Source organism: Thunnus maccoyii, chromosome 17 (assembly GCF_910596095.1).
Source record: "Thunnus maccoyii chromosome 17, fThuMac1.1, whole genome shotgun sequence".
Classification (NCBI taxonomy): Eukaryota; Metazoa; Chordata; class Actinopteri; order Scombriformes; family Scombridae; genus Thunnus; species Thunnus maccoyii.
The window spans coordinates 17155118-17167295 of record NC_056549.1 but is presented as its reverse complement, the minus strand read 5'-3'; the positions used below and the strand labels follow the sequence as shown (position 1 = coordinate 17167295).

Sequence of the window (12178 nt, the reverse complement as noted above, 5' to 3'; positions counted from 1 at the left end):
GAATAAGGAATTTGGGACACAGCCAAGGAGTAGACCGTTCACTAACAGCAAAAGATCTCAGATCAGTCATATGTTTGCTTGGTTTGAATTAACTGCACATTGCTGCGGAACGGGAGCCCTCTTCAGCTTGTTTGCCTCGCTGACATTGTTTTGGTGGTCATACTAACACTGCTTTCTTTCTCTGTGTCGACTGGATTGCTGCTAGAAATATTAGTTACAGATATCAAAACTTACTTGTTGCTGGTACACGTTTTCTTTTCTGCTATTTAAAGGTATCAAGCACATTATTTGATATTGCTGTAAGGCTTCATAATAACGCAGAATATTGCAATCCAACTAACCGCACACTTGTCCAATGAATATCTCATCAGAGGAACAGTCATTTCTGAGTATTGAATATACTGAATATACTGAATATTGTAGAATTATGTCCAGCAGAAATCAAATAGATGAGCAGCAGCAGTAATGTGTGTAGTATTGTGTTAGGGGTTTGTGTTATTGTCAGCAGCAGGGTGGTCCGTTGGCCGTGCGCCTTTGCGGGCCTCCCTGTGGAGGGTTATTTACTCAGTAACATAGCTGCAGTTCTGCTGAGTCTGACACATTGAACATGCGTACAAAACTACAAAAACACCTGCAGGTACACACAAAAAAACTACACATACAGTACAAGTATGTATACATATATACGCACATACAAACACATGCGATTGCATTTTGTACATAAACATAAATCTATACACACAAACACACACACACACACACACACTGCTTACACACAGCGACACGCTCTCTGCCAGCACCAGTCCATTCAGATGAAGGATGACGACCTAGCAGAAGCGCACAGCCCTCTGAAATTAGCTACATTTATAAAAGCTGTGACACACACGTACACACACACAGACACACATACACACACACCACACAGTCCCTGTTTCTCATTTTCTCTCTTACATAAATACAGTGAACCTCCCCCCTTGTTTACTCTTTGCTTTTTTTTCCCCCCCAGTCTGTTGTCACAGCCACACTGCTGCATTAAAACTTTCACTCTGATGCTCTGTTGAACAGATGGTTGTCTGGTGGCATTATGTGTTTGACTCTGGCTCTTTACCTGTGTTTTCCTCCCCTTTTATCAACCACCTGTCCTTCCCGTCACTCCCTATTTTAATATCAATAAAACCAAAATCCCATAATAACAGTCTATAAATCCCAGAGAAGTATTATAGTGTGATCACCTATTACTTTGCAAATGTGCTCTTTAGTGCTTCTTTAAATATTGCCAAGACACAATGACTGCAAACCTTTTAGGAAGTCAGAGTTCAGTCAGAGTAAAATTAATCTTCCAAATTGCAGCTGAATTTTAAAGGCTCAGCACAGTTTGGGAAAATGGCAATAAGTTAAAATATTTGACCTTCTGATGCAGCTCCTTCAGCCTCAGCAGACAGTGTTGTCAGGATGCATTGCTTACTCATGTTTGGAATGAATAATATTCAGTTTGTCAGTCCAGATATATGAAAGTGCTGGAGGAGAGTACGAGGCGGATGGTTGTCTGGATGTGTGTGTGTGTGTGTGTGCGTGCGCTTTGGGCACAGAGGCTTCCCCTCAGCCAATGCCTCATCAGGGGTAATGGGCCATGATGAATCAGAACCTAATCAATGTGCATTACCATTAGGATTTATCCCCGTGCTCGCTCTCAGTGGCCTGGCAACAGCAGTGGACGGGCAAAATCAACATCATTTAGCCAAAGCAGAGGAGATGCTGTCCACAACCCACGATGTGTTGAATCAGCCGCCTGTCAGCCAGCATGTTTCATTTGAAGACCAGCTCACACACACACACACACAGAGTTATTTAATAAGCAGGAAAGGCCACCCTGGAGGATCTATGTGACATAAAAGAAATCAATTAGAATTGGTTTTAATGGAGTGTGCTGGTGTCGCAGGCTGGAAATGATGGGGGGAAATGATACACCAACACATACACACAGGTGTACACACACATACACAGTCTACATGGTCTGTCTGCTATTAAAAATAGGACTGTAATAATTATTTGATTCCTCAGAAGCTAGAGAGCCAACAGGGGAAAATGTTATGTGTTAGTAGAATACTATTTATACTGTATTTCACCCTTAAGACCAAAACCAACAATGAATTGATTCCACTGGAAAGTGTTGCCTGCATAGCCAAAGCCTCATGTAGCTTATTTTTCTGTGCCACATTCTTACATTGTTGTCCAGAAAACACATCAATGAGACACATTGTTGCACTGGGTGACAAGTTCCTTCATTACAATGAGCATGTAGGCTGTAGTTTATTTTGAGTCAATCCCACACACACAGTGTCCCGCTGCCGTAAATACTCACAAGGGTAACAAATGTGTATAAATCCACAGTTGAAAATAGCAACAAATCCAATATTTCAACTAGTAACCTTAGCTAAAAACTACAATTCCCAGCTGTTTAAATAAATTATTTAGCTTTTTTTTTTTTAAATGAAAGTAGATACTCGTTACAAATTTTTATAGATTTTCATCTTCAGTGTGAACAAATGGGCTGCAGAGGTTAGAAGTATTGAGAGACCAACTAAGATGTTGTTTTGTTATTTGGATTCGTTGATAATGAGAAAAACATAGAATGACACCAGTGTTATCCTTTAAGAAAATGTCATCTTAATTTATTATGTCAGGATTGCATATTATTATGATGATATGAATGCATAAGGTGGTTCAGGATAACTAAACTAATTGAGGAGGTGCTTTCATGCATACCAGTATTTAGTTGAACTTCTTCATTTTAGTGTCCTTGTTGTTCTTGTGCTCCTATGTGCCATGTATTATTTTGAGTTGACTCACACATGTGTGTGTGTGTTTGTTTTGCATGTCATTCCTCACTGTGTGCTGCTGTTATAGGTTCGAAAGTTGTTCCCCACATGTAGAAATACACCTTTGTAGTTCGTCCTCCATTCCAGTGAGATCTCTCCCTTTCTACCTCAGTCTTCTTTCTGTTTGTGCCGAAGCTCGGCTCTGTTTTTTCCCAGCGTGTGTGTGTGTGTGTGTGTGTTTATATGTTCACACTGGACTGCGTGTGCTGCTGTGTGCCCTACCTGCATTGTGACATCCCGAGCTGTGCACGTTGTCATTTTCTGTTTAACAGCACTTTTCTTTTCCCCTCTTTCCCTTTTGTCCCACTCTGTCCTCACCACCCACTCTGTTTTTGTCCCTGTTGACTGTGTGCAGCGGTGTTGTGCTCAATCCTGCGCCGTGTTGATTTTTTGACCCGCTCCCCTCACCCCTGGTGCTTCTCTTGTGGTTTTTGTTTTTGTTCTTGTAGTTGCAGGACCCCCGCATGTATGATCAGGTCTATAGGTACTTAGACCTTCCAGGGCAGGTATGTGAAAATACAGCGATTATTTCCAAACAATGTGTGTGATTTCTGCCTTAGCAGCTCAGTTTCTTTTTTTTGTGTGTGTGTTAAAAGTCAGTCATGCTGAAGTCTGGGAGGCAGGGAGTGCCGTTTGACAACGGACTTGAGTAAATGATTTTCACACGTGCAAAAAAACGTTTCAAATTGTCACTTTATTACTACTTTCTGAGTTCCACTTGTATAATGATTTGATTTAGTCTAAGTCAGTCCGTTAGCACTCCCTGTTCCCAAGCTGGTATGACAATATTTACTTTTCTGTGAAGTTTTTTTTTTTTTAGAAGCCTGCTTCTTAAACATTTGTGTGATTTGCCTCTTGAGTGAACTAGCTCAGCACACTGTCTATTTGAAAAGCTCACATCATCTTGTTGCTATGACAATATCTAGCTGCTATGTAAAATCAAGATGAATTGTGCAGGAATGAGGCTTTGGTGTAGTGTATATAGATCTTTATATGGCCCATGGACAGTTAACTGAAAATGGTGTAGTGGCATTCAGTTTTAAAGGAGGTTGTAAACTTTTTGATTTGGTTTGTGTGTTTGGTCTTCTACTTGAATAGTCATAAAATGCTTCTTTTACTCGTGTTTCTTTTTATTTCTAAATCTGACAATAAATCTCACCTTAGCCTGTTGTGATAGTGTATAACAGGCAATCACTGTCTTATAAGATGAATGACATTTACTCAACGGCAGCTAATCTGTCTTCTCTCTCCTCTTCTTTCCTTCTCATCTCCGTTCACAATTTTCTTTCTTTCCATCCCCAAACCATCTCCTGTAAACTCCTCCTTTTGTTCGGTCCTTACTTTTTCCCACATCTTGCCCATCTTCCTCTTCCCACAACATCATCATTGTCATCTTGTTCTGCCCCTCAACACCCACCTACCAAAGCTGAAGGCAATAGACCGTCCTCAGGAGCCGGAGAAGGTACCTCGGGCACCCCACGATCGTAAGAAGGAGTGGCAGAAACTGGCACTGGGTGCAGAGTTGGCACAGGACATACCTGACGACAAACACAGAGAGGCTAACGGCTCCGCGGGTTACCACGACAACAGGTGTGTGAAGGTGGCCCTGCCAGTGTGAGGTTACACCACATTTTAAACCATGAATTATTAACCTGTTTTCCTGTCTAGAAGGAAATTGGTTCTAACCACACCAAAAATTCTCAGACCTTTTTTAAGGCATTTAATTACAATTTTTCAATCTAGGAAAGTCACCCTATTTGATTGCTATTCAGCCTGTTAGCAGTTCACTTTAGGTGTCAAGTGATGAGACTAAAATATAAGTATACATCCTGGTAACCATGGAAATACAGAAGGTATAACTCCTGATTTAAAAGAGCATTGAGCTTCAAAAATACTGATTGGATGAACACAGATTTTTCTGCAGGATGAAATCACTCAGATCTACAAAAGTAAAATGTGCCCATTCCACAGAGAATGGGTCCTTTCAATTTACACCTCACTGGCACCAAGGAAATGCAGCTACAACAGCGATGATTAGGGTCCCTCACAGTTGTGAAAGCATTTATTATGCTTCAAAGCTCCAATGTGACTCTTATTTAATAATTTCCCTGCCAGTAAATGAGATTAATGAAAGAAAAGTTTTTATGCAAATTGGTGGTTTTCTTTGATTTGTCAGTTCCATGGATAGCTGACATAAAATCTTTTCTCTGAGCATAGATTGAGTATAAATATGAGGTAAACTGATACAACATTGTGAATTCACCTAAAATGATGTGAATGAACACATTTTTGACATCATGGTCAAATAGACGAGGTGTGAATGATGCACAGTGCTGCCAAAGCATCACCTCAATTGTTTTTGTGGCTAAACCACTTTTATATTTACAGATTTCTGGTGTAAGACACAGCAGAAAAAGAAGTTTAAGCCATTTTTCAAAACTCATTACTCATGTTTGCATGAGTAAAAGAAATGTTGTTATTCTTACTGTGTTGAAATATCTGGATCAGATGTTGAATCAACAGAGCAACTAAGAAAAACATGATGGCATCCCTAAGAGTTGTAAAATGTTAATGTTCATTCACAGAGAAGAGTTTCAGCTTGTTGAAAGCGGTATTTCCTAAATACGTCTCTTCTCCTTCTCTGATATTTTATTTATACTTTTAGCACAGTTGAGTTTGAGCTGCTGATTGAACTTTTTACATTCTTTTTACACTGAGTTTCATTTCAATTAAGTGGACTCTCACATCCTGTGTATATGTTCACCGCAATCACTTTTAGTGATTCAATTGATTGGCTTTGTTAGTTCATTACCAGTGTTGTTATTGTTAATTATAATGTTTCGCAGCCTCTAAGGGGTGGTGAGATGATTTACAGGCTCAGAAAGAAGAAAAATCATAGTTCTGCTAAGTAACATTATATTAATAGTTCTGACTTTTCGTGGAGAAAAGTCACCACACACTGACTCATGTAGACATTGCGTCATTGTAAGGGGCCATAAAGTGGTTAGAAATCATCGGTATATTCGATTTGTAGCATGAGCATTAAGTCATAGCCACAACATCTGATCTGTCTGTTTTTAGCTGATTTATTATGCCTGTGATAAAGTTATGACAGAAAAATGAATGTATGCAGGATGTACGCAAGATACAACTGAAAGTGACAACAGATGCTGCAAAAGTCAGCGAGGGAAGCTCAAAGACTAACCCAAACATAACGTGGGGTAAATGACAAGTGAGAAAATGAAAACGCATCTCTCTCTGCTCAGGGCTCCCTTGTACATGGAGCATTTGGACGGACCCTTCTCGCTGGCGGCGCTGCCCTACACCCAGATGAACGAGCTGCTGAACCGTACCGGGGACAGAATGTATTCGCGGCCCCACGACCCTCCACCGCCTCCACCTCCCATGCACTCACTGGGAGAGATCAAGCCACCCTCTGTGATCAGGTGGGACATGCTCCAAATCACAACACACCTCTGTTTTTAAGTCGCGCCACTGAAACCAGTCAGTGATACTTATTTTTCATAAAAATTATTTAAAATCTTTAGTAGTAGCACTCACATTTGCATGCCAGAAAGTTAGTTTGCCAACTTTCCTCCTGCTTCAGTTGATTCAAACAAGTGTGAAAAATTAATTCATAAATACTATTTCACACAGAAATGCAATCCCGCCCCGTCACTTTGGTTTGTTTGTTTATCTCCTCTTTTCTCTTATGGATCAATTGGTCATAGCGAGTGGCAGCCCATTACTTTTCTGTGTGTGTTCATTCTGTTTAAGAGGGTGAGGATTTTCTGCTCTGTTAAAGCTTAGCATACAGAAGAAGAAGAAGGGACGGATGGATGTTTTGTGTGTTGTGTTTTGGGCCAAAGATGGAGAAAAAACAGGAAAGACGAGGAAAAGGGAAGGATCAATAAAGTTTTAAGGCCACTGAGCGTATTACAGGTTGTTATTCTGCTGCACACTTTTGCCGCATATGTCACTGTTTGAAGGGATGGAGAGATCAGAAGGAATGATTAAGGCTGCGGCTGCAGCACCAGGAAAATATCTCATTGATTTTTGCAGAAGTCCTTTCAGCTATCTTCTCCTTTTACCCAAAACCTCTTACCCCACATCTTTCTCTGTCCCCTGTTCTTATTTACTCTACAATATTTTTTTCCTGACCTTTGGTTCTGGTGTCATAATGCTTCTTCCTTTTTTTTAAGTTATTATCGTCATGTTCCATATCTCATTTTCTCACTTTATTCTCACTTCATCTCCTCTAAAATATCGGTACAGATACAGCCTCAAGCGTGCTCAGAGGAAATACTTACATAATTTTCCTCCCCCTTCTCTCTCGCTGTGCTATTTGTCTGAAGCAATTTTCTCTGTAGGAAGAAAATTTACTTGCGAACGTGTCGGTCTTTGTGTTGCAATGTCCCGGGTTAATAGCTCAATCCACCCATACAGCCTCGGTATCAGTGAATGGCCGCTACTGATAACATTCTTTCTCTAATGTACCAGTTCTAGTCAGGTTTTGATGTTCTGTGCTTTCACCACTCTTCTCTGATATGCAGTGTCCTTTACCCTCTAATTTGGCAGTCTAACATGATGCACCTTTTGGCACGCTGTGATTTGTAGTATTTTGTACTTTGCTGATAGAGTGAAGAATTGCCTGCAGGGGAATCATTACTCCATCCAAACTTCTAAATCTCTCTGACAACACTGATATTCAAAAATCTGATCACTTCCACCAATGTCAGTCCTTGTAAACATGACATTTAACTCCTTAACATTCAGTTTATCATTTTATTTCCCTTAGGCATCTTTAAGGTTGAAACCGATCATCTTATTCAACCCTGTTTGGCAGTAAAGCATACACCCTATGCTCTGTATTTATTTGTTTGTGTTCCAACTCTTCAGTGAAATATTCAAACCCAAGACTCCTTGTTTTTTTTATGGCCGCACCATCAAATAGAAATCTGTGACAACTTGTGCATCATTTTATACATATTTGCCCCCAAAATTCAGACATGTTTTGTGTTTTAGGAAACTTTGGCTTCCAAAAAAGGTTTTGGTTTCCAGTCAAAGTTTAGCTTCACAGCAGGAGTTTATAAGATTAAAGAGGTCAAGGTGAGCAGCAGCTGAGCCTGATGTACTGCTGCACACTTTTCAACTAGGAATTATGTTTCATTTATCATTTAAACAATATATATGCCTAAAAAAAACAGAGCAAAATAAATATCTTCTTCTGCAACACTTGTAAAGTGATGCTGACTGGTTTCCCTCACTTTTATTCTCCATCATGACCTGCTTTTCTTTGTCTCTCTTCTTCCCTCCAGCTCCAGTTCGGGTTTTTCCGACAGCAGACCTCAGTCTCCAGCCCGGACAGCAGGATTCAACTCCAACACTCCTCCTCCTCCGCCTCCCCCGCTTCCCCCTCCACCTCCCCCCTTACCCTCCACGGGCCTGCGGGGCACGCCTCCACCCCCCATTCCCCCTCTACCAGTCCAGCAGCAGCCCCCGGTCATCCCGCCTCCCCCGGCCCCTCTCCAGATCGCCCCGGGGGTGCTCCACCCGGCCCCTCCACCCGTGGCACCTCCCCTCCACTCCTCCTCCCCGGCCCGTCTCCAGCAGGTCCTGGACAAGGGCCCACCCATGGGCTCTGCGACCCAGTCAGACGGCACCATCCTCCCTCCTCCCCCGCCGCCTCCTCCTCTGCCCCTCCCCGGAGCACGGAGCTCCTCGCCCTGTCCATCAGGCGTGCCAGCTTTGCCGGGTTTCCCCTCAGCAGGAGCCATGGCCTCCCCGCCGCCCCACGCCACCATCCACGACGTGGGGAGCAAGAGGCACCATCCCACCAATCTGCCACCCATCAGCGACGCTCGCAGTGTGCTGTTGGAGGCTATCCGAAAAGGTGGGTCATGTTTTAATTGAAACATTCCCCTTTAAAGCTGCACAAAGTCATTTTTTTGGACATGGCAGCTGTTTGATATTTCCTCATAAATTTATCATCAATCATTCTTTTTCTCTGTTGCCAATAGCTTTTGCCAGCAATGATGTGAGACCTGTTTTTTCTGGATAAAGCACTCACACACAGTCTACTGTTTAGGAGAATGTTTGTATTTTATTAATTTTGATTCCTTCATTGTTTTATGCTTTTCAGCATCTTTTAGCTCATTTTGATATGGTTTTATGGCTCCATCTTTACTGTTTTGGTTCATTTTTACCACTGTCATCATCATTTCCAGCTGTTTTCAGTGAAAATGATCTAAAAATCTACTGTAAGCTACCTGTTCCTTTTCAGAATAAGTCTATTATTAGTTCATCAGAAACTAAAAAAACGTTCCCTGCCTGTCACTCCTTTTTTCCCGCTACAGGCATCCAGCTGCGGAAGGTGGAGGAGCAGCGAGAGCAAGAGGCTAAGCACGAGCGAGTTGGCAACGACGTGGCCACCATCCTGTCACGCCGCATCGCCGTGGAGTACTCCGACTCCGAGGACGAGTCAGAGTTTGACGAAGGAGACTGGATGGAATGATGGCAGTCAGGGGGAAGAGAAAGCAGCGCTGGCGGCAGAGGACAAACATGTTCAGGTGCCCCCTCCCCTCCCCCCTTCTCCAACCCTGCACTCCACACCTCGCCATCAAAGAATCCTTTCTACTCCGGAAAGAAGAGAAACATTGTTGTTGCCCGCATTTCCTCTGTCGAGCTTTTTTATCTCGTCATATCTCTGTCTCGTTGTGGTTTGTGTTCGGAGGAGAATCTCCATGTCAACCCTTGTCGGTCTTTCTAGTGTTCCAAAAAGAAGCTTTTGCATTCATTCTTTTCTGCATTACCACACAACCTTTGTTTCTGCTGGATTTCCTGTGATGAAATCCCCCATGTTTACTATTGTTATTCATGAAAATAACTCTTTTGAAGAACCACTTGTTTTTGTTTCTTATCTGTACGTCAATGTTTAAAAAAAAAAAGAAAAAAAAGAAAAGAAAATAGAAAAGGAAAAAATGAAGGCATGTTGCATCTATCCTGAGTTCTTCAGCGCAGTTTTGCCACCTGGTGGCTGAACGTGGCATTGAGTGAATGCTGTTTCTTTTACCGTCTTTTATTTACTTTTTCTGCTGAAACATTTGCAGTTTTAACGGGCCAGTAGCTGCCAATACTGACCACTTCATGAACAGTCACTCGGTGTGAACACCAGCTGTGATTTCATCCTGCTGGGTTGTCTTTCGTCATGAGGACAGACTTTACCACTAAGAACAAGCAAAAGATTGTGTCGGTATGTCATGTGATGATTGTTGTATGGTTGTGGTGAAAATGAAGAAAGGGGGGGGAAAGCGTACGGCTGCTTCGACCACGCGTGTGCGTATCCATCCACTTACATCTTAACCTTTACCCCAGGGAAACGTATGCCAAGAGATTGAGCTTTTACGTCTGTCCAGGTTCTGCGGCTTCCTTGAGGAGCCACGTACGCTCATGTCGACATCAGGAAATGTCAGATTAACACTGAGCCATTTAGTATTTCGAGCTCCCATCCTTCTCTCACGTTCTTTGCCACAAAAACAGACACAAGGTAGAGATTAGATGCTGAAGATGTACATCAGATTTCCTGCCTCTGATGAATATTCAGTTTGCCAAGGAAAGCTCTGAATTTTGAGAAGGTACCCATTTTAATGAGTGTCTGACCAACACCAGGTACAAACCACTCAACACCACTGAAGGCAGCTTTTTCCCTCAGATCCCCCTTTACTGTGTACCTGCCCACTAACGAGAAGCCTTACCTCGTTTGGTTCCGTTGTTGTTCATAAGAATACACTTTGCGTGATACTGCCTTTTTGAGGCCTAAAAGAGAAGGATACATTATGCCTTGTTCTGGCTCATTTCAAAGAAAATGTCTGCCATCTTTTCCATTTGTTCTTTCTTCTACTTGCCTTATTGTTCGTACTAAACGTATCGTTGAGTTGATGAATGTATTGTGCTGTTACTACTTACTTGCCTGCGCTTGTATGGATTTGCTGTTTCTATGTTTGGGGGGGGTGGGGGGGAGGGACAGTGGGACAGAAACCCTGGTTTGAAAAAAGAAAAAGATCAGATCAATACTGTATACCATGTAACTTATGTAACTGTTGACTGTAACAGTTTGCTTGAATTAATAAAAATCTAATGTTACGTTTCAGCTCTGAATCTTAGGAGGTTTGTTGCTGCGCTGAGTTTGTTTCATCTCCTCAGCTGAGCCCTGAGCCGTGTTCTTATGTTCTTCGAATGTGGTTTAACTAATCCAACATCCTTCTATCAGGTTAAAATAATCCTGCTAATCCAGCTAATTTTGTGTTTTTTAAAATGCAGTTACAGGATTGATTTTGGATGAAATTATCTTGAATAATGCTACGCTCATATTTTGACACATAGGCAACATGAGTAGTTCTCTTGTGATTGGCTGATCATTTGATTGCAGTTGTATGAGGTACAGCAGGCTGTAGGGAAACCTCCCAGCATGCACTTAACATAAATATGTCTGTTCTACTTTGTTACTGGTATAATTATGTTTTATATTGTACTCCACAATGTTTCTACTCTTCCATTGTTGTTAAAAAAATAGTTATTATGTGTGAATGCAGTTAGACCATAAGTAACGTTGTGTGCTGACAGATTTAATCACATGGCTAAATATCAGCAAAGTGTGTTTAGTAAACAATCAGACTTAAATACTGAACTAAACTCAATTAACTACTTTAATTTATAAACTTATTAGAATTCTAATTAAATGTGTTGTTTGAATCTAAGTTTATACAGTCTGCAAGTACAATTAATACATTTTAGTGTTCAAATGACAAATTCCCATTATAATATCATAATTAAATGTTTTCTGGTCCCATTGGTCTTTAAATATTCAAATATTTTAAATGAGTTTTTGTCTTTTGATTGAATTTTTTTTTTAGGGTACCTGTTTTATTATTTTTTTAATCATGTGTAGGTATAATGATAACCTTCCGTTTTTTCATCAAGAATCATCATATCTCTAAGAAAAGGAGTCATTTGTTTAAAAATGTGTTCTAATGGGTCCCTAAAATGTCCAGGATCTGTTCATCGAAGGGATTTTCCTAATTAATCTACATCCGACCCCGCCATGAAGCACCGTGATTACTTGAGCTTGAAGAACTGAAGAAACTTTCAGAGCTCAGATATTGACTCAAGAGTGAAAATGAGGAGTGAAAGTTAAAATTACAAGTTCACTGTTTCATGTGCTGTCACACTGTCACTCTCACTCTCTCCTTCTGTTCGCGTATTACTCGTCTCATTCTTACTTTGCTCATTTTTCTCCAGTT

The 12178-nt window shown here is 41.2% G+C and overlaps 1 protein-coding gene across 4 annotated transcripts in view; it reads left to right on the top strand.

Annotated features, from left to right (window-relative positions):
• Positions 1-11028, top strand: part of wasf1 (WASP family member 1) — a 65505-nt gene extending 54477 nt beyond the window's left edge. For all 4 annotated transcript variants that reach the window (XM_042390787.1, XM_042390783.1, XM_042390786.1 and 1 more), the window contains 5 exons: positions 3329-3385; positions 4306-4469; positions 6146-6325; positions 8198-8772; positions 9236-11028. In XM_042390787.1, coding sequence (XP_042246721.1) covers positions 3329-3385; positions 4306-4469; positions 6146-6325; positions 8198-8772; positions 9236-9393 — 1134 coding nt within the window. In that variant the 3' untranslated portion in view covers positions 9394-11028. The remainder of the gene's footprint in view (positions 1-3328; positions 3386-4305; positions 4470-6145; positions 6326-8197; positions 8773-9235) is intronic.
• The last annotated feature ends 1150 nt before the right edge of the window (positions 11029-12178 follow it).